The sequence below is a fragment of the Borostomias antarcticus genome (genome assembly GCF_949987555.1).
Source record: "Borostomias antarcticus genome assembly, chromosome: 15".
NCBI classification, from domain to species: domain Eukaryota; kingdom Metazoa; phylum Chordata; class Actinopteri; order Stomiiformes; family Stomiidae; genus Borostomias; species Borostomias antarcticus.
Genome location: NC_140248.1, coordinates 14,938,798 through 14,960,481, shown reverse-complemented (window position 1 = coordinate 14,960,481; position 21,684 = coordinate 14,938,798). Strand labels below are relative to the sequence as shown.

The 21,684-nt window shown below is 43.4% G+C and overlaps 3 protein-coding genes across 4 annotated transcripts; 2 read left to right on the top strand and 1 right to left on the bottom strand.

Moving 5' to 3' along the window:
• Positions 1-462: 462 nt before the first annotated feature.
• On the top strand, positions 463-1,482 carry LOC311318835 (claudin-4-like; the record flags this gene model as incomplete). Its single annotated transcript, XM_084450268.1, has 1 exon — positions 463-1,482. One exon carries the CDS (start codon positions 463-465, stop codon positions 1,480-1,482), a length of 1,020 nt encoding a protein of 339 aa, XP_084306394.1.
• Positions 1,483-3,359: 1,877 nt separating this feature from the next.
• mettl27 (methyltransferase like 27) lies at positions 3,360-7,484 on the bottom strand. The gene is made up of 6 exons (XM_084449746.1): positions 7,110-7,484; positions 6,484-6,659; positions 5,527-5,655; positions 5,155-5,290; positions 4,750-4,842; positions 3,360-3,839 (listed from the first exon to the last, which is right to left on the bottom strand). Exons 2-6 carry the CDS (start codon positions 6,592-6,594, stop codon positions 3,631-3,633), a joined length of 678 nt encoding a protein of 225 aa, XP_084305872.1. The 5' UTR covers positions 6,595-6,659; positions 7,110-7,484; the 3' UTR covers positions 3,360-3,630.
• Positions 6,876-20,387, top strand: nf2b (NF2, moesin-ezrin-radixin like (MERLIN) tumor suppressor b). 2 transcript variants are annotated; one of them, XR_014630801.1, is made up of 18 exons: positions 6,876-7,161; positions 7,620-7,746; positions 7,894-8,019; positions 8,931-9,053; positions 9,259-9,342; positions 9,605-9,673; positions 9,837-9,919; positions 10,041-10,116; positions 10,386-10,523; positions 10,613-10,687; positions 11,064-11,177; positions 11,277-11,399; positions 13,426-13,643; positions 14,233-14,335; positions 15,587-15,717; positions 17,342-17,510; positions 18,371-19,680; positions 19,725-20,387. XR_014630801.1 is itself a non-coding variant. In XM_084449731.1 (17 exons), the coding sequence occupies exons 2-17, from the start codon at positions 7,657-7,659 to the stop codon at positions 18,416-18,418; spliced, it is 1,770 nt and encodes a 589-aa protein (XP_084305857.1). In that variant the 5' UTR covers positions 6,876-7,161; positions 7,620-7,656; the 3' UTR covers positions 18,419-20,387. The 2 variants fall into 2 exon arrangements, 1 of the variants encoding a protein (XP_084305857.1); XM_084449731.1 differs by having other exon boundaries at positions 18,371-20,387.
• Positions 20,388-21,684: the final 1,297 nt, after the last annotated feature.

The window sequence follows — 21,684 nt, the reverse complement described above, 5'->3', positions numbered from 1 at the left end:
GCAAAACAGGCAGGCAAAGCAGACAGTCAGGGAAGGTAGGCTGGGAAGGTAGGCAGGTAGACTGGCAGGCAGGTAGACTGGCAGGCAGACAGGCAGGAAGCCAAGTACGGCAGCGCTGGGGATCTTCAGAGACCTACTCAACATAACAAAGAGGATTAGATAACAAATATAGATAGACAAAATAAGAAATAGAGACTCTACCTCCGTTATAAATGTAGTAATAGAGAGGAAGATCTACAAAGACAAAGGGACACATCAGTCACAGTTGTAAACAAACATACTGAAGTCTGAGTCAGAGACACTCGAAGGAAAGACACCAGATTGGTCAAACAAGCACTGAAGATTGTCTGAGGACCAGAAGCCAGGGGTGGAACCTGCTGATTATCACCCAGATAGAAGCACTTGTTGAAGGACTATACTGCGGGAGCTAGGAGGACGGTTGGTCAGATCCCCTCCACCACCATGGCCTCTCTGGGGATGCAGATGCTGGCCAGCGCCCTGAGCCTGGTGGGCTGGGCCATGGTCATCATCATCTGCGTCATGCCCCTGTGGCGCGTCACAGCGTTCGTGGGCAGCACCATCGTCACCTCGCAGACCATCTGGGAGGGCATCTGGATGACCTGCGTGGTCCAGAGCACGGGCCAGATCCAGTGCAAGCCCTACGATTCCCTCCTGGCATTGAGCTCTGACCTGCAGGCCGCCCGGGCCCTCACTGTCCTCGCCATCACCACGGGCGGCGCCGGGCTCCTCTTGGCCTTCGTCGGGGGCAAGTGCACCCGCTTCCTAGACGAGGAACAGGGAGGGGCGAAGGGCAAGATCGCCGTGGCAGCGGGAGCGACACTGATCGCCACGGGGCTGCTGTGTCTAATTCCCACCTCGTGGGTCGCCGGGGCTGTGGTGCGAAAGTTCTACAGCGCGGCCATCGACGCACAGCGTAGGGAGATAGGGGCGTGTCTGTACATCGGCTGGGGGGCGTCCATCCTCCTCATCCTGGGCGGGGGCCTGTTCATCAGCTCCTCCTGCCCCCTGAAGGCCCACAACGCAGACAAGAGCCCCTCGGTGCGCTACCTGGTGGTACGGTCCTCCACCGGAGGTTCCAGCCAGGCAGCCTCGCAGCACCCCAGCAGGGGACCGTCCATCACAGCATCCCCAACCGGAGGGCTGGCGTACACTCAGCCTCCCTGGGAGAACGGGTCAGCCGCACGGCCGGGGACCGGGGCGGTGGGAGGAGGAGGAGGGAGCAGGGCCGCGTCCACCAAGTCCCAGCTGCAGAAGCCGCGGTCCACGATGTCGGAGCAGAGCAGCGTAGTGTCCACGAAGTCCCAGCTGCAGAGACCGCCGTCCACTCTGTCGGAGCAGAGCGAGGGAGCGTCTACAAAGTCCCAGCTGAAGCGAGATGCATCTCGGGAGAGTTTGGCAGAACTGGCCGAGTCTCACACCAATGGGGATGAATCCTCGAACCCAGCAAGGACATACATTTGAGAACACACACACTCACAAATCCTAATGCCAATACTTCTACTTTACCTTGTTGTTGTTCTATGCTCATTAGGTGTAATATGGAAAAGATAATATTGATTATATCCAATCCAATATCCAACATCCATACTGTATGTTGAAGTGAAAGTTTGTTGAGTGAATCCTATAACTGTGATAATACTTTATATGAAGTATACAGACTGTCTGTTCCCTTTGATGTAAATATTACACTAACATTTTGACTTTTGCTTTATGTTAATGCTCACTGCTCATTTGTTTTGTTACAATAAATACTTCTTTTTCTATGCAGTGTATTTGTTCCTGGGTGTTTATCTTAAAATGGACTCTGATATGGGCTTTTTAGTGTGAGGAGGATGTAAGTCCTCGATCTGGTTTGATGTGGTCTGTCTGATACCATTTTTACTTCCCCTACAACCCAATGGGCATTTGTTCACACTGCAAACAAATATGTGAAGCCACATGACAAACCAGTTTGACAGAGAGTGAGCTCACACCACTGGTTCACAGAGAGAGGGAGGACAGAGATAGAATGTATTTGTTGAGGATTCAAATGTAGTTTCACCAGAGCATGCCCATGACCTCTTGGTTTCATTCAGTGAAATATCTTTCTAAACTGCATCGTATGTTTCCAGAAGCAGAATACATCATGGTCCTTTTCTAAAGCGACATGTAATATAAAGACCCCAATGCTCTAAAGATCCAAATGCATTTTGGATGGTTAGGCCAACATCACAAATCAAAAAAAACAACACATTGCATACACTGCATATATGGTTTGTAATTATTTGCGTTCAATTATGGCTCCAATTCAAATGGTTATAATCCCTCTTCCACCCTCCTTCGTCTGATCCAAGTTTAGGGGATCTTTTCTTCTTGGTGCCATAAACCTCATGTTTCTTTCTTTCTTTCTTTCTTTCTTTCTTTCTTTCTTTCTTTCTTTCTTTCTTTCTTATCTATCTATCTATCTTTTCTCAGTGAGCTAATGCACATTATTTTACAAGTATAGACAATGGCGTCTGTGCACATTGAGTATTACTCAGGCAGTGAACAGAACGAAATTTCTGACCATTTCAAATTTCAAACCAAATTTTCATTTCAAATTTCAAACCAATCAATTGGTTTATTGCCATTATACCGTAGTGCTTACAACAATGGACAAGTGCAAGGGCAGGACTTGTTAAGTGCAGTGATACAAACATAGTGCAACAAAATAGCAGTGCAATTGGACTACACAAGAGCCAGTGCAGTAGTGAGTGTAATGCCAAGTGTAGTTGGCAGGGGAGAGAGTAAGAGGGGAGCCATGTTGAAAAGGCTGGTGGCCTTGGGGAAAAAGCTGTTTCTACTGTCTTCAGAGTTGACAGTGTATTTCTACTGTCACCCAAATAACTGTCCCACTGTCTGTATGAGTCTCCCTAGCAAGTAACACATATAGTTGATTTTTCTCCTGGTCTGCTCCTCTGATACTCTGGTTCAGGGTTCTGATTCAGGGTACTTAAAAAACAACAAGGCTGTGTTTATCTGTTGGTTTCGTTTCTAAGGTTTCTGGTCTGTTGACATCCTGCTGAAGTCCTGACTTATTTCATGACCTGATGAATATTGCCACCTAATGGTGGAGCTGCAGAGAGAAACACATGTTGCCACTAAAGTCAGACCCAAGAAAAATACAAGGTATAAGAATCCTCGTAACTTAATGTGAATGGATGCAATAAATTCAAGGCAACTCAGAGTCAGACCCAACTTCAAGAACTCTGGAAGGTAGATGCCAGTGTTATTTATTGGTAATATTTGGCAAGTAATTGCTATATATATAAATGGGTGAGCAATGCATTCTAGATTTTGTTGACATTTGATGTTACATAGTAAATGATCGTTCATTATTACATTACAGTCATTTAGCAGACACTTTTATCCAAAGCAACTTAGAATAATCGCACTTAATGTAGATAGTCACTGTTCTACTACTCGCCATTCCAAACTTTTGAGACTTTGTCAAGCTGAGCCGAGCTGCAGAGACAAACACATGTTGCCACTAAAGTCAGACCCAAGAAACTAACTTATTGTGAATGGATGCAATAAATTCAAGGCAACTAAGTCATTGAATGCCTGCCGCAGAACTGGTGATGTGCTGTGTTACTGTGGTAACCTCTGGTACAGGTACACAGCTCCAGGTATGTATCCCTCCTCCTGCTCAGACACAGCCCTCTCCCAGTCCTCGACCTCAGTGACCTCCACGCGGCGCCAGAGCCCCTCCGCCTCCATCAGCTCCAGCTCACGCTCCAGGGCTGCCTTGTACTCCACGTTCTCCTGGTTACCTCTCGTTGTCATGCAGACATAGCCACCTGAGAACAGGAGGATGGTGAGTTGGTTTATTACTGCATTTATAGGTAAAAAGAACAGACAGACAGACAGGCGGGCGGGCGGGCGGGCGGACGGACGGACGGACGGACGGACGGACGGACGGACGGACGGACAGACAGACAGACAGACAGACAGACAGACAGACAGATAGATAGATAGATAGATAGATAGATAGATAGATAGATAGAATACTTTAATGATCCCCAATGGGGAAATTCCCTGGTTGCATAAGACACACAACACAATAAGAAAACAGTAAGACACAAAAGCAAACACAAAAGCATTAAAAAGGCACAATCAACACTATATGAAAGTGTGGTAGAACACTAACCGCTACAACTGGCTGCTACCCTCGCTAATTTAATTCTTTGCACCAGGCGACAAAGAGGGAAGTATGTGTTTTCTTATTAGGCGTTGTTCACTAAACTCATGGAAAACTGCTGTAACAGTGTCTGCCTCTAGCACAGAGACGGCGTTAAACAAGGTTAAAAATGACTTAGAATCAACGCTGACTCCAAAAAGCTCTCTGTCCTTGCCCTCCTGGACCCGAGTGCAGCTTTTGAGCTCTGTACATCATGAGATCCTTTTTGAAAGTCTTGGGAATTGGGTCGGCCTCTCCAGTCCGCTCCTAAACTCTAAATAGCAGGGAATATTTTGTTGCCCTTGGCGACCACAGCTCAGAAAACATTAAATGTATATGACCTATGGGGTTCGTCAAGGATCCATTGTCATTAGGAGGCACAATATTAGCTGTCCAGATGATATTCAGCTCTATATTTCTGTAACACCCAATAACTAAAGCTTGATTGGCTGTTTTGTGAATTGTGCCACAAAATAACACAACTAGAGATTAATTATACAAAAAGTATAAATAGAGGGGTGGACCTTTACCTGGTTTGGTGGCATGGCATAGCTCTCTGACCACACCCACGGGTATCTGGCCAACACTCAGAGCTCCGACTATCACAACCACATCAAACAAACCTACAGGAGAGGTTTAGGGGAAGAACAAGAAGACAAGAGGAAGACGATGAGGAGTAAGAAAATGTGAAAGGGAAAATACAATATTATTCTTGCTGCATTGTATATTCTGTGAATCTATTTACCAGCTCCCAGGGAAATAACATTAATCAGACTAAACAAAAGTTTCATCCATTAAATCATTCATTATCCAATTTCCAATTCGTCAATGTGTTTGTATTTTTCCATACACAAATAACCTATGAATAAATATATAGCTTAATCCCACTATGCCCTTTTGGCTATGCATGTTCAAGGTTGAAAGCACTGGGATACCTGATTGGACAGGCAATGATTCCTGTCCCAGAATGCATTGTTGGAGGTCCTGATAAAGGCCGGTATTATGTGCCTGCTCCAACATGCCCTTGCTCCCGTCAACACCCACAAAATGGCCAAAGCCCATCCTTTTCATCTGTATACCAGAGATGACAGAGACAATTATAACATATTAACCTTAGTTTCAGATACTGCATACCAATTTGAAATGGTTTATTGTAGGTCTTTATGGCAGGGAGGAAGGGAAATCTGTTGGGATCATGAGGGTTCAGTACATGTTGGGAGTATGTGAGAGTGCATATTCCTATTATTTCTACAACTGTGCTTAAGGGTAAATTCCAGCCAGCAGAAGGGGTGTGGTCATGTCCTTACCTGCGCAGCGACCAGTCCAGTACCACAGCCCACATCCAAAACCACAGCCTTCTCTCGGTCTCCATGGAAACTAGAGGACAAGCGGCTCACAGCCAGATGTGGAGCTTGGTAGTCCAGAACAGTCACATCCTAGTTAATCAGGAATAAAAAAAACAAAAAAACAACAACATTTGACTAAGGTTAAGGCATACTCTGTTGTAGACGGCATAGGACAGGGTGAAGGACAGGACAGTGCAAAAACATGACAGTGCAAAAGAGTACAAAAAAAAATAAAAAATACAAAAAAGTACAACAAAATGGAATGCAATGTATACATTTTTACATAATGGGGTTTGGAGAGTGTATGTAGTGGGTGTGCAGAGTGTAGTGTGGTGGGTGAGCAGTATTATGTACAGTGAGTGCAGTGTGTGTGTCGTTAAGTTATGTGGAACAATCAAAGCTTGTGTGCATCAAAACAAACTATAACCAGTATTTCCCAGACTTGCTACTCAAGTTCTATTTTTCTGTGTATGCGCATGTGTCACATTTGATGTTTGCCACCTGGCACCAGTTCTACCCCACGCTGCCCCTCAGGTGGTAACATGACAGTCCTAGCCCACACTCACACCTTACAGTCCAGGTGATAAAATGACAGTTCTAGCCCACGCTGACCCCTACAGTCCAGATTACAGTTCTAGACCACGCTGACCCCCACAGTCCAGGGACTCTCTGTACACCCCCTCCCCATGAAATGCACTATATGAATTAAGTTTAAATTGGAGCTCAGATTTTTTGGTTAAAAGACCCTTTTCCAAGCAGCCATTTTCACGTCATCGCAGGGTAAACACAGGTGTAATTCTGAACATTAATTAAAGCCCTTTCCCTTTTTGGGCACCTGCTTTTTTGTTTAGGTGATACATTTCTAATTGATTTGGTGTTGAATTATAAAAAGAAGAGATTCATGTAGGCTAGGCCTACCTGCTCATAATGCTCTGCCCAGGTGTCGTAGAAGCCAACTTTTTCTTCGACTCCAATGTTTCTGTGCGCAGATAGGATGACTTTCTTTACGTCCTCAAATGTTCTGGGCATGATTCTATTAATAGTAGAGAGATCTCACCGACACGGCCTACAGTAATACAACAAGTGGGTTGTACCTGTGAAAGAAATGAACAGAAAAAAAAATGTGATCATCATACTTCATAAAACATAAAACATCCCGCTGGTCAAAGTGCAAGGACCCGAGCCTATTCACGTTCCCACCTGTAGAGTGTAGCGCGGAGCAACTTTGGGAATCAAAACAAAAGTTCTTGTCGAAAGTCTGGCTAGACTAACAGCCAATTATCTGGCCAACCAGCCTCTGAACCTTGTAACGTAGCCTGTGAAATAACGGAGCCGTTTTGGAAAGATGTAACGTTAGACTTGCGTATTCGTCATTATGGGTGTTAGTAAAGAGTTTAGTATATCCAGCAACTTTTGTTTTGGTCAGTTTCACAGCGCAGGAGTGCTCGCATGTTGGTAGCTAGGTAGTGCTAGCGCTAGTCTAGCTAGCCACGTTGGTCTCCCAGAAAAGCCCCTTTTGTTTTTTGGACGGCAGAAGTTCATACCTGTATTCCAGGGACACGGGTTTTCCTTGTAGGAACGACTGTAACTTAGAAGGTAACGTTAACGCTAGCTATGATTATAACATCACTCTCAAGCTTAGCTGATGTAAGTTAGCTAGCACTAGCAAACACAGGACGCGTTCCCCAAAGTTATATAGCTAGCTAGCACGACTAGCTAACAGTTTGCTACCACGTCATAATAATCATATTGCTTGCTAGCTAGCTAGGCTAGTTTCACGTTAGTTTTCAAGCTCTTCAAAAGCTATGTATCTGTAGCTAGCTAACTTAAACCAGGTTAATTGATAAACGTTTATTTATAAACTTAGACATCATAAAGTTAGCTAATAATGAATAATAAACTGCCGATTGACTGTTGACGTTTGCTTAACCCTCACTTTATCATCCCTAAAATGTAACTAGCTAACGTTACCTTGGTAACATAAACCTCAACTTTATACCTCCAGAGATTGTTGCAGTGGTTCAAATGTTGACATAAGCTCTATATTTCTGTAGTGTTCTCTGAAGGTAAATCTACATTCAAGACGCCGAGATGTCGATATTAGGATTAAAAAAGAAGCAACCAAAGACTTTCAAGGTTAAAGTTATCACTATGGATGCTGAGATGGAGTTCAGCTGTGAGGTAATGGCACGTTAAACAGTTTCATCCCCTCATACATCAAACAACCGTTTATGTTCACTCACTCAACAGTTTAAGCAACCAAGTTCACTCACTCACTCACTCACTCACTCACTCTCTCTCCTCTTTGTCTCTCATCTCTCTCCTCAGGTGAAATGGAAAGGTAAAGATCTGTTTGATCTGGTTTGTCGCACTGTGGGCTTGAGGGAAACCTGGTTCTTTGGGCTCAGGTACACAGTGAAAGACACCTATGCCTGGCTTAAAACAGAGAAACGGGTGAGTGAGCAATAGATAACTTCAGGTGTAACTTCATAGATAATATGGCTATACTTCATAGATCATCCACTATGCAGTGTTGAAAAATATTCGGTTTGCGAGTTGAATCTGTTACCCACTCCTCAGTATAAATACCGCCCACCTGCGCCATTGAATGGCTAGCTTTTCGGTGGCGTAGCCGGCTAAAGAGGTGTTAATGTAAGGTTGGCAAGTCAGGGGACCCGAGATAGAACTCAGTGTGGGAAAGTGAAGGTGGAAACAATACTTAACGAGCATTGCGGTGACATCTGTGACACTCTCCGCGGTTTGACTGGCTTATGGGTGTTTAGGGGAGGAGTGGCCTGGTGGGAGACAGGGTGGAACCATAACCTTTACTTAATCTGTGATTATTTCTGTCCATATTAAAATTAACATGAAACAAACAGAATTAGAGATTGATTGTATCTACTGCAAGCACGTACTACAGGCACACAAGCAAAGTAATGTGGTGTGTTGCAAAGAATACTTCTAACAACCCACCAGGGACACCATTCTCCAAGTAGCATTTAGAAGAAAAAAAAAATCAGGTCTCTGAAAAAATCTTTGTATGCGGGCAGGGGCGCATCATACAGTTCAGGATAATTTACCACAGTCCACAAGCACTATAAAAGTCTAAATTTTCTCTGCTGAAGCATTCACAGGGGAAATGAAAGAGGAGTTTGTTATTAAACACCTACCAGCTCCTGATTGGTCACCGTCACACAAAATTGTCCTTGAATTTGCATAGAATAGCCTTGCAGTCGTACATACTTCTACCAACCCATTGGTATTTCAGACAGAGTGAGGCACACAAGAAGAGTGTCCGTTTGACTTTTGAAAAAGCATCAATGTGTTAACTTATGTTGTATATATGTCTGCGTTTGTTTATCTAGGTCTTGGATCAAGAGGTACCAAAGGACTCGCCCATAACATTTCATTTCCTGGCCAAATTCTTTCCAGAGAAGGTGGAGGAGGAGCTGGTCCAGGAAATCACTCAGCACCTCTTCTTCCTACAGGTAGCATGATCGTGTCCTGTCCTTTCTCCTGTCTGTTTTCAGTCCAAACACAGCGTAGACATGTGCCATCAGGGAGCCAAGCCAAGCAAACTGATTTGTGCACCGACAAATAAAAACCCTTAGTGATTATTCTTTGATGAGGGCTTCATGGCAGCACTTTGTATTTACACTGTTTGTTCCCCTTTCTTTCTTTGATTCTTCCTAGGTGAAAAAGCAGATTTTAGACGAGGAGATATTCTGTTCCCCGGAGGCCTCGGTGCTCCTGGCATCGTATGCTGTTCAGGCCAAGGTGAGAGTCTGATCTGCATCCAGACATGACGCTCTTCTCAAGGCCTCCCTGAAGGTTACATTTAATTTTCTTTTTCTAAATGGCCATCATGTGTATTGTTTAGTAACCCAACTGCTGCACTGAAATACAGCCATGGTGCTGCTGATGTTGTTTTTAAACTTAAAGTACTAATTATTATGTATTTCATATATTACATATTTCATATGAATGACAGTGTAGGGATGCCATTTCCTACCATAATGTTTTTGTATCCCTCATACAGTATGGAGACTATGACCCAAATTTCCACAAGCCAGGGTTTTTAGCCCAAGATGAGCTCTTGCCTAAAAGAGTAAGTAATAGTTTGCGCACACGTGTGTGTGTTTTTGTGTGTGTGTGTGTGTGCGCGCGCGTGCGTGTGTAGTATAGCACGTCCATATACACACACAGTGAGATATCTGTGAGCTATAGTCTATGTCTGCTGTGTATGTACTATGCGTATTGTATGTGTCTAGGTTCTAATGCAGTACCAGATGACAGCAGACATGTGGGAGGAGAAGATCACAGCCTGGTACGCTGAGCACAGAGGCATCGCCAGGTAAGACTGCTCACACACAGCTGAACCGGCTTCAGAAAAATGAATAAATAGAACACAGTGGGCTAACACAAACACTGGAGCCGAGTTCATTTTAAATGATTTCTTATATTCCCGTCCTGAGGGATGAAGCAGAGATGGATTACCTGAAGATAGCCCAAGACCTGGAGATGTATGGAGTCAGCTACTTTGCCATCACCGTGAGTGGTCCAATTAGTTCCTATCTAATCAATCAATCAATCAATCAACCAATCAACCAATCAATCAACCAATCAATCAATCAATCAATCAACTGTTTATATTTTATGTGAGTGCATCACTTTAGTCTTTAACACAGAGCACCAAGCCACCATTGTTAATAAAAATGTGGTCTCCCTGGTTAATTAAAAGGTGAAAAAGTGCTGAATAAACCTTTTGTATTATTTAATGTATGAGTTGTTAGGATAATAAAAATAACAATGTTGTGCAGCAAAACAAGAGGGACACAGACCTGCTCCTGGGAGTGGATGCCCAGGGTCTCCACATCTACAGCCCCAACAGCAAGCTCAACCCCAACAAGTCCTTCCCCTGGAGCGGCATCCGCAACATCTCCTACAGCGAAAAGGAGGTAGAGAACAGAACGCGGCCTCCTCTTCGCTACCGTCCTCATAACGCCTACTGGCTTACAGCGGTAATCACTGTCCTCTGCTATTACAGTTCACTATCAAGCCTCTGGACAAGAAGAAGGACGTTTTCAAATTCTACTCCTCCCAGCTGAGAGTCAACAAACTGGTAAGGCAATTTTATTTCACTTTGTCGATCAGTGCCGAACACTCTTACTATACATGTCTTCTATTAGACTTGTATACCCACCACATTAAAGGGACACTTTACAGCTAATGTTATTTGGATTAAGTACTTAAATTCTGTGTGTCGGCCTTTATTAAAATCACTGTCAGTTTAGCTATTTCCCTACACGGAGGACGGAATCGCGGGAAAGCTTCAAAGGGCACCAGTCCTTTGAAGTGACGTCATCGGATGTGTTTTCCCTTTGAAGTTTTTCTGCAATTTCCACGTTTCTTCCGTGTAACAGCTACACTGACAGTAATTTTTTAAATCCAAATCATATAATTTGAAACAAGCGTGACCGTGCCCCTTTAAACACCAGATCCTGCAGCTGTGCATTGGAAACCACGACCTGTTTATGAGGAGAAGGAAGGTGGACTCCATCGAGGTGCAGCAGATGAAGGCCCAGGCCAAAGAGGAGAAGGCTAGAAAGAAGGTTAACTCCCCACCAAGCGCTTCCAATCTAGTAATTGATGAATGTGTTATTGTGATTGGTTTTAGATGGGCTTTGTCTTCGATCTGTGATTGGCTGCAGGTAGAGCGTCAGATCCTGGCGCGGGAGAAGCAGATGAGGGAGGAGGCGGAGCGAGCAAAGGACGAGATGGAGCGGCGACTGTTCCAGCTGCAGGACGAGGCTCGGCTGGCAAACGAGGCGCTGGTATGAGCCGGTCCTATTAACGGCGTCTGCACACTGCCCCAACCAACTCCACAACTCCACCAACACACAACATTCTAAAGTTGGCAGTTGTTGCTAGAATGTTGGAAGCGGCCCCAACGTCCACACATTTGTTGTTTGTAATAGGGCTGGGTATCAATTCGAATTTCAAGAATCTATTCCATTCCGATTCACAAGGTTCAGAATTGATTATCAAGATTCAATTCGATTCAATATCGATTCGGTTAGTGTTACTAAAACCTGTTTCTTTTGTTTGTTGCTGTAACCTTAATTACATGACTGCCAAGTTATGCAACACATCAATACTAGGGCTGGATATCGATACTGATTTCCATGAATGAATCATTGAATGAATTAATTAACTATTCATTCCTTCATTTATTCATTCATTCATTAAATAAAAGATCGATTTTGGGATTCATGAATCGATTCTGAATCGATTCATCATTTATTTTTTTTAACCCAGCCCTAGTTTGTAACCATAGTTACCTCAACACCAGGAAGTGTACAGGCTATACAAAGTCCTTAATATAAGAAACGTAAGATGTCACACTACCTTTTAACCCTGAAACATTATAAAGAAACACGCTACCTAACAGGCCATATCCTCGAATTGCATTATTTGGAAAAAAGTATGATAAAGGTATAACGATGGCGCAGTATAGGGCTATTTAGTCAAATAATTGCAACTGTGGGTCTTGCCAGAAGACGGATCATTTGCGCTGTGAAACCAACATAAAATCTGCATTGTTCACCAGTCTAACATTATTTATCTTAGTAGTTGTCCAACAAAGCCAGTTGCACACTGAAACGTTACTGTTCTGGGTTCAACATCTGTCAGTTGTGGTGATATAAAGGAATCGAGCAGAATACCACTGCAATAACTGGTTATTAGTCAGATCAATTTAATCATTATAGCCCATTTCATATACAAAGGCAACACAATGCGCTTGACAGAAAGGGGGAGAGGATGAAGCCTACTTATCCTACCCCTAATTATGTGGCAGACTGCATGCGGAGCGCAGCGATTCAACATCATCGATGAGCTTGGAGAGACAGAGGGCCGTGCACCAAGACTCCATGAGCGCACAGCGGAGAGAGATAACAATCGGGAGATTCTTGGGGAGACAAACTGACTTCTAACCAACTTTGACTTACAAAGTAACGTTGTCTATTGGCCTATACAACACAGCACATTCACAACAGTTCTGATAGGCGATCACTTCGGAAATCTTACAGCACAGTTTGCACCTGATTAATTCTGTGTTTAATGCCAGGAAAGGGTACAGTATGGTGCGCTGTGTTTCTGCCATTGCACAGGAGGGCTAACGTTACCAAAAGAATGCATTGAGAGCTAATGTTAGCATGCTAGGATAACTAACACAGCTAGCTAATGTAGGCTAGCTAACGTTCACATGCCGGCTTAAGATAGATGGCTAGCTGGATCAGACAGCTTTGGCTACTAATCAGACACGGAGATCATGGTAAAAAATTCTCAATTTGTATGACAACCACAAATACAGTTATAAAAAGTATGTACAAATTATATTAAAATTAGAGGTGGTCATCAAGACTGCAATTATTCAATTATTCTCAAGATTAGGAGAAAAGGTTCAGGGCTGCCTTACCGTGTTGGATAGATGGTGAAATGGCGCAAAGACAGCAGGTGCGCGAGCCAGACAGATTTCTGTTGGGGGCGGGTGTAGGGGTGGGTTTTTCACACTTTAGTGTGACGTCAAAAAAGGGAAAAACGTCACGAAAGGGGAGCATTTTCAACTCGAGTGAAATTGGACTGAAAATGTTAAGTTTCCAGTTTCTCCAAAACTACAAAACAGATATATTTTATGTTTTTATTGTTTCTTCAGTGTCCTCTTGTACAAATAGCACTTATAAACTCAGAAAAGTGAAAATGACCATGTTATACCTTTAAGAGCCATTGGTATAGGGACCAACTGGGTGAGCACCAGTACTACAACGACTGTGTGTGTGCGTGCATGTGTTTGTCTAGCTACGTTCAGAGGAGGCAGCAGACCTGCTGGCGGAGAAGGCCACCATCGCCTCAGAGGAGGCCAAGCTGCTGGCCCACAAGGCTGCGGAGGCCGAGCAGGAGCGGCAGAGGTTAGAAGTCACCGCCCTCAAGACCAAGGAGGAGAAGAGGCTGATGGAACAGAAGATGAGGGAGGCCGAGCAGCTGGCCGTCAAGCTGGTGGAGCAGTCAGAGAGAAGGTCTGCAGACCAGCGTCATCATCATTTTTATTTTCCTCCTTTAGTTTGTAACTAGACTCATGAATCAGTCTCTAAACGCTGCGCTCAACTAGAGACTGAAGACATTCGTCCAGATTTCATTGTTAAAAGTGGGTGGAAACAATTTGAGAGATTGAAAAAAACCAGCATTACAGAACCAATCCAACATATTTAGGGCAGTCCTTCCTAGTGGGGCATTGAATGTTTTGTTTTGATTCTCCACTGCAGTTTGTTTGGAGGACATAATTTCCTTCACTTTAAAGAGACAGTGACTGATTGTTAGCGTCAGTTTTCAGCACTGTTCTAGCAATGATTTTCAATGGAGGTGTCTCCAGACTTTTGGAGGTGGAGATCTTGAAAGTCTGGCATCGCAAGACTAGTTTGTACTAGTACAAACTTTGTACTGTCTCTCCTCGGTCCTTTTTGTCATCTTTTGTTTCTTTTGAGGGGGTTTTGACCAGCAGCCACTAATCCACTATTCAGTTCCTGTCATAATATATTATATTTGAAACATTTTTTTAAGTGTCAACACCAAACTCTAACCCCTGATTGGTTTGATTGGCCGCCTCAGGTCGAAAGAGGCGGATCATCTGAAGCAGGACCTGAGCGAGGCAAAGGATGCAGAGAGGAGAGCCAAACAGAAGCTGCTGGAGATCACCAAGACCACATACCCGGTATCTAGAACCACATAACATAGACCCGGTACCTAGAACCACATAACACATACCTGGTACCTAGAACCACATAACACATACCCAGTACCTAGATCCACATAACACAGACCCGCTACCTAGAACCGCATAACACACAACCGGTACCTAGAACCACATAACACATATCCGTTCATAGGCATTCATATGGAATTGAAGGGGGCACCAACTCCATATTAATGCCTATGAATTTAGAATGGATGGGATGTCATAAAAGCTCCTGTATGTGTAATGTGTAGGTGACCCAATACTTTTGTCCATATAGTTAACAGCTAGGAAGACCACATACCCGGTACCTAGATACAAGATTAACTTTATTGTTCCACAAAATTTGGCTTCAAGTTCAAAGTTCAAGTTCTTTCACCCATTCTGCAACCGTAAAAGAAAAAAGCAAGCATTCACAGACAGTTTACAGATACAACATGTTAGTATGTAAATGTGCTCTAGTACGTCCATACAAACATAAGACAATTTAAATACATAACTCAGTACAAATAGGCCTGCAATGTAAAGATACCCCTATAAGGACAATACATATCCTCATCTCTCCTGGTCTAGTCACTACTTCATTTGCTGCTATTTAAAAGTTTTACAGACACAGGGATAAATTAATTATTATATCTCTTTAGTCTATTGCGAGGAACCCTGAACCTCCTCCCAGAGGGCAGTAGCTGGTACTCAAGAGTGCAGAACATGGGAGGGGTCAGTAACTATCTCGTTGGCTTCCCTAAGGATCGCCTGTTCATGAACCACAGCCTCATCTCGCACATGCTAAACATAGCAGCTAGGACCACATACTCAGTACATGCAACAATTATACCATACTACTGATCATTCTTAAAGTTGCAGTATGCAACTTCGAAGCTATGAGCCTGCTACAAGTTAGCTACCAGGGAAAATTCCATCTGCCAAGTTAAATTCAGTGCGCTTCAATCTCACAGTTTGTGGATTTGCTGATTGGATAGTAGGATTATAGTAGAGTAGGATAATTTCTGTAGCAGAGCTAAACAGCACTTTACAAAGATGCGGTTTACACAGAGAAGCTCAGTCACTGATCCCTCTCCTTTTATGATGGCAATAAAGCAACATTTAAATATTTATTTAAAATCTTACAAAAATCTTACATTCTGCAGCTTAACAAATGTAAAACCAAATCTCACTATGTCTTTTTCTTCTGTTCAACCCATCGTGTGTGTGTGTGTGTGTGTGTTCCAGCTCATAGCAGCGTACTCCAACCCCCCACCGCCCCCTGAGCCTGGGGAGCTGGCCTACGAGCCGGAGTCCATGCAGCTGGACTTCAAGGATTCTGACATGAAGAGGCTGTCCATGGAGATAGAGAGGGAGAGGTGAGCTGGAGCCACGGCCTCTTTGACCTTTGACACCTCAACATGTCAGTATACATACCTGCAAACTAGTCGCCTTTCGGCTACAATCGCCGTTTTTTTGTCAATTGGGTCATTCATATGAATCGTGCAGATCCGGGGAGTTTTCCAAAAAGGGGGGGGGGTGAGGGGAGAGTGACTGCGTTTGATGTTCAGGCTAGAATAAACCTTATTGGATAATACTAACTGGTTAGCTTGGCATAGATATAAGTACAAACTTGGATGCTACAAGCTAAATGTTATAGAGTGGTGGGTCAATTCAGAACGTGAAATAGTGACTAACCACAGCAGACGAGGGTATAAATACAGATCCTGTTGTTGGATGTAACGTTGCTTGATCTCCAGTTGAATAACGTAAACGTCATGTCAACAGCGTCCAACATCCATTCCAATTGCGCAAGTTTTCTCCCAGGATCTCCTCATACAGCGTTTTTTCATACAGCCCAAATATCTCCAAAGCTGCTGCTGCTAATCACTTGTTAACGAAATCTCTGATCAGCTGTAGTTTGGATATTTTTGCGGTTTAAAATTAGGATAGCGGACACTACTAGTTGCCCCTCAAGCAGAAACTAAATTTATGTCCGGTAGCTTTCTTTCAAGGAATTCCAAAATAAAAGTCACGGAAAACAATTACACAACAAAAAACAAAACTTTTTTTTTTTTTTTTTTTTTTACTCACTTGGCATTGGTCCGAATGGTATACTGTATACTGAAGTATGAAGTCTACTGAATCTGATATATACAGAATAATATTTGGAGGGCCTATTCATCAGTTAATACGTGATAATAATGGGCAACCTTAATCTAAAAATATGCAAGCAAAGACAGTGTCATCATATCGATACAATAATATGGGTAAGACCATTCTAAGAGGAGAAGTCGTTTTTTGTGTGTGTTATTTTATAAATCGGTATCGGTATTGGCCGATCCTGAGGAAAATAATCGGTGATCGATATCAACCCAAAAAAATCAGATCGGAGCATCCATAAGAGCTATCATGTCTCCCTGTCTCATTCTTTCCTGCATTTCAGGCAATGGAGGTTGGTTGTCTTTTTTTGAGAGGCAACATGGAGAATAATGTGTAAAAAAGTAATTGTTTGGTTGCTTAAGTAAATAACTAACTTTTTATGAGATATCTGTTCTCTCTTTTTATGGAAAAAGAAACATTGAAATTCTGATTAAAATGTTTCAACTGTGAATCTGGATATCTACATAATTGTATTTGGGATTGTATTTTGGATGGATATACTATGCGCCTCGCAAGAGCCATGTATCTACTCGCACACAGAAATTCTAGTTTCAAAACACTCCAAAAAGCGTCATTTGCATATTAAAATCCCCCTGACCCCCCTACCATAACTTGGTTTCGGACCTGTCACCTTTTTCACTCTCGGGAATATAAGTGTGGCCGAGTGTTGTCTGGCATACAAACCTTTCATTTCATTTCATTTTATTTATTTATTTGAACAGGGACAGTACACATTAATCAACCACAGGGGTAAATGTGTCAGTCTTAGCAAAAAAGCTAAATTTCAACTGCAGTTCCTGAGACCTCTCCCCTTCTCCCTCCCTCCCTCTCTCTCCCCAGACTGGAGTACATGGAGAAGAGCAAGCACCTGCAGGACCAGCTGAAGGAGCTCAAGTCTGAGATTGAGTCCCTGAAGCTGGAGGAGCAGCAGCAGCAGGCCGGGGTCTACAGCCTCCGTAGCGAGGCCAGGGGCTACCCGCCCGAGCCCCCCTACATACCCCACAGTAACGTAGGTGTCACCTCTACCCCCCTACATACCCCTCAGTGAGTTGTCACCCCCTGCACCCTATTCCCCATTTCCTCTAGCCCCCATGTACCTCCCCCACATCACTGTAAAGACCAGTTCGATTTCCTCTCTCAGTAGCTGAAGAACCAATCACAGAGACCTGAAAAACAATCAACAATCACAATAAACAGGACCGTATCGCACAGTGATCACTCCGTGTCGCATGTTGCCCTCGTTAGGTGTGTATCACCTCTCCTAGTTACTGTCCATCTAAACCCAGTGACAGCTTTGGAAGTCAGTGGGGCACCCGTAAATGCGTTGAAAAACTGTGATAAATGTGCTTTTCCGAGACAAGGAGTACAAGGTGTAAACCAGTCTCAGTATGCTCTCCAGTGAAATGTCTCGCAATCCGAATATTTTTACGTTTGGCATGGCTTGGACATAAGCATTCCCCTGGCGCTAGTTTTCACTGCTCCCATGGAGGACTATGGGCCAGTCATGCCAAACACCTAAAAATATTCGAATTGCGATACATTTCACAGGAGAGCATACCGAGACTGGGAAGATTACACCCTGTGCCATTGACTTCCATTTTAGTCCAGTGAGAGCCTGAAGAAAAACTGCAGCTAGCTCAATACTGGAACGGTAGACAGACCACAAATCGGGCTAAATGTCCAAAATAGCACACTACCCCTTTAACAATGGACATGTGGAAAGGTCAGAATAGTAGTGATTATAGAGTCTGCTTTTTGAATGGAATGTGTTTTTACAGTCTGCTGTTCCCCATCATGCTGTACATCTCCTATCTTTCATCAGTCGGTATCTCTCCCCTCTGAGGTGACTTCTGTTATTTCCTGTTGCAGAGAAACTCTGCCTTCATGGCCCAGATGGCCTTCTTTGAGGAAGTGTGAGCCAGTCGCCGTTGGATGACGGCGGAGGTGCTACGATTGGCTGTGGCTTATTGCTTCTTGCTACCAAGATCATTCATTATGTATGTTTTGTAACTAAGAGAAGAAACACTTCACACATGCTCATATGTTACACACACACACTGAGACAGTGTGCTTCAGAGAGACTTTGATTCTTAAAGTGACACAAGAACTGACTGTTGAGCTGCTTGCGCATGCTAGGGGTACACACTGCTGTTATCAGGTTTCAGGTTACCCCTCATCTGGTGACTTGATGCGTCATGACCACCTCGTTCTACATTCGACACTACCTGTGGACACGTGATGTGTGGTTTGCGCTTATTGAATGCGTGTGAATGGATTTACTTACTATTGTGTGCGTGCGTGCTTGCTCTTAATTGTGTGTGTGTGTTTACTTAATTCTTTGTGTGCGTGTGTGTGTGTGTGAAAGATATCCACCCTTTACTCCGCCAAAACAGCAGTGTGCCTTAGGAGAGGGTTTCTCGATCAGGACTGGGATAGTGTCTCTAAAGTTAAGCTTTGCTAGCTTCAGGGCTCACACTCCACCTAGCTAAAGACAATACTTTTACAATTGTCATTGTTTTGTGTATTTTTTATTGTTTTTTGTTGTTAATGCTTGATGCTTTTACTAAAAGCAACTTGCCAGTGCCTCTGGCATCTCTCCAACCTGGCACTGTATTATGCCATTTATTCAAATGACTTCATTTCAAGTGATTCTTATTTTGTATTTTACATCTATTGTTGGTGTGCCATAAACTTTGTTTTATACCATTGATTTCTTTGTGTGTGGTGGAGATTGGATTTGCAGCTCCCCCTGCACTAGTTCTTTTGAGAGCTGTCTGGAGCGCTCACTGACACCTTCCTGTCCACCTTTCTCCCCTCATGAAACTCTCAGGGTCTGTTGACCATCCAGCTCACTGTGTGGGAGGTGGAAGTTCAGTGTCTGCTGACCATCAAGCTCACTTTGTGGGATGGGGAAGTTGCCCCCAATCTCTGCTCCAGGGTCAGATATTATTGGTCAAGTTTGGGAGGAGGGCTAAGTAAAGGTGCCTGCACACTGCCCCAACCAACACCAACATTGGATTGGTGGTGCCGTATTTGTTGGTGACTGTTGGCGTCGGTTGGATGGATTTTGCAGCTGAATTTTTAACTTCCAGCATTCTAACAACTGCCCTTTGGGTGTTGGGAGTTGGGAGTTGGGAGTTGGTTGGTGTTGGTTGGGGCCATGTGTAGACACCTTAAGTGTGGTTTGGGTTAACTACCTCGAACACTGATTGTGCACTCAGAGGTGGTTATATTGCCTGCCTGACATGGTCCATGTTATTGTCATTTAGTCCAACATCATCACATTGTTATTGTCAGAATTTGGACATTATGGTTCATGTTGTCAGCCTTGTGGCACAAAGGCATGTTATGAAGACCTTTAAGTTACTAGACAAATGAATTTTTTTGTTTACTTTTTAAACTAGCCTTTTTGTCTATTACTCAGCTCGGAGGAAGGAGGAATAGACTACATCCTAAAAAAGGGAAGAGGTTCAGAACATGGTGAGATGCAGATAAGATTTAGTTGTGTATTTTTTTGAGTGAAGAAGGTTTTAGAGTGATATTATAAAGCTATGCTGAACACGTGCTGAATCCAATTATAGACATTGATTGAAAATGACTGACATGTTCTTGGAATAAACCCCAACCTGCTAAGATATGGTCAGAGCCAGCTTGCTGCTTGGTTAGATGGCCTGATGGAAAATTGCTTGGCAATATTTCAAGTCGAGGGATTTGGTTTGCATTTGCATTCCTACACCCACACAGTACACACACACACACACACACACACTTGCATAACAACGTCATTTGATTCAAGGGAAGATTATCAGCATGTAAACTACATCACTTGTTCAAACCAGAGCATCGATTGAAACTGTATATTGATGTTATGTCTTGGCATATGTTTAACACTACATTTTAATACAGCAAATGCCAGGCTGGGATTGAAGTTGGTGTTGTCTCAGACTTGCAAGATAATCAAAACACACCCTCATCGCTTATGTGCACTCAAAGTTGAACACAGACATGTCTGATCATAATAAACGTATGTGTGAAATTCAGTAGAATAATGGTTGCTGAGTTTTGCTTATATGTATTGTATTGTATTGCCTACTCTATATTTACTCTGTCAACTCCAACTCACTAATAATGGCTTACCCACAATTCTGTTCCTGCTTCCTCCTCACGATCATCATACTCATATGTTCACCTCATAGATACATTTAAACTGACTAGAGGGTCTGATCTTAAGAAAACAGAGATCAGCCTATGCCGATTACCTAAAAAGGGCATTATATTGGCCCGATTAATCGGCCGGCCGATTGATCGGTCGACCTCTAGTAAATGAGTGTTTCCAGATATTGTCCCAATCTTCAGGGGAGAGGGAGATATTGAGGTATTGCTCCCACTTCATCTGTGTCTGGAAATTAGTATTGGGAATGGAGAGGAGATGACAGAAATATACAGTATGTTAGAAACCAGTCCTCTCTCACAAGTAATCTTTTTAAGATCGACATCTAGCTCACTGTGGCTACCCACCAGGGTGCCACTACAGCTCAGCTTTTTAACAATAGATCTCAGCTGTGTATGGAAGAAATGAGGAGGCATCTATTTTGAATTTTGACTTCAGTTCTTCAAATGAGATTATGGCCCCATCTTCCACAATATGTCCTACTTGGTTAACACCATGAGCTTGCAACTGTTGCTAATGTGTCGCCCACAGCTGAAAAAAGTGGGTTCCTCCAGATTGGGCAGGATGGAAGAGATGACCCGGATATTCCCAGTCTCTTGTGTAGCATTTTGTCCACCTTAAAGGACAATGCTCGTTTTTGACAACCTGGACCTTATTTACGACATATTATAAGACGTTTGACTCACCGAGATCACTTTGGTGTAGTTCGGAGGCATGTAGAAGAAATTTAAAATCCAGCGCGAGCCAGTATATCCATGTAATGGCGGTGGTCGGGGGACATAGAATGCAGTTTCTAAAAATCTGTCTTGATGAATCGCTAGTTGTGCTTACATAGAGCATAGGCCTGTTTTGGTTTTTCACATGCCTCTGTAATATGATCTTTAGAAACGTCTTTAGACACGAAATAGCTTCCTCACTTGCTCCAGCACGCATGCGCACAGCGTGCTGGAGCAACGATTGCGCGCTGTGCTGGAGCAAGTGAGGAAGCTATTTCGTTTTGAAAGACGTTTCT

What these genes read in the sequence shown, in the direction of transcription:
- mettl27 (XM_084449746.1), bottom strand. Translation starts at nt 6,594, where the DNA reads ATGCCCAGAACATTTGAGGACGTAAAGAAAGTCATCCTATCTGCGCAC. An exon ending in CTGGACTGGTCGCTGCGCAG is followed by an intron (nt 5,291 to 5,526) that starts GTAAGGACATGA and finishes TCTGGTATACAG; the next exon opens with ATGAAAAGGATGGGCTTTGG. An exon ending in ATGCCATGCCACCAAACCAG is followed by an intron (nt 3,840 to 4,749) that starts GTAAAGGTCCAC and finishes TCCTGTTCTCAG; the next exon opens with GTGGCTATGTCTGCATGACA.
- nf2b (XM_084449731.1), top strand. Translation starts at nt 7,657, where the DNA reads ATGTCGATATTAGGATTAAAAAAGAAGCAACCAAAGACTTTCAAGGTT. An exon ending in AGCACCTCTTCTTCCTACAG is followed by an intron (nt 9,054 to 9,258) that starts GTAGCATGATCG and finishes GATTCTTCCTAG; the next exon opens with GTGAAAAAGCAGATTTTAGA. An exon ending in ATGAGCTCTTGCCTAAAAGA is followed by an intron (nt 9,674 to 9,836) that starts GTAAGTAATAGT and finishes GTATGTGTCTAG; the next exon opens with GTTCTAATGCAGTACCAGAT.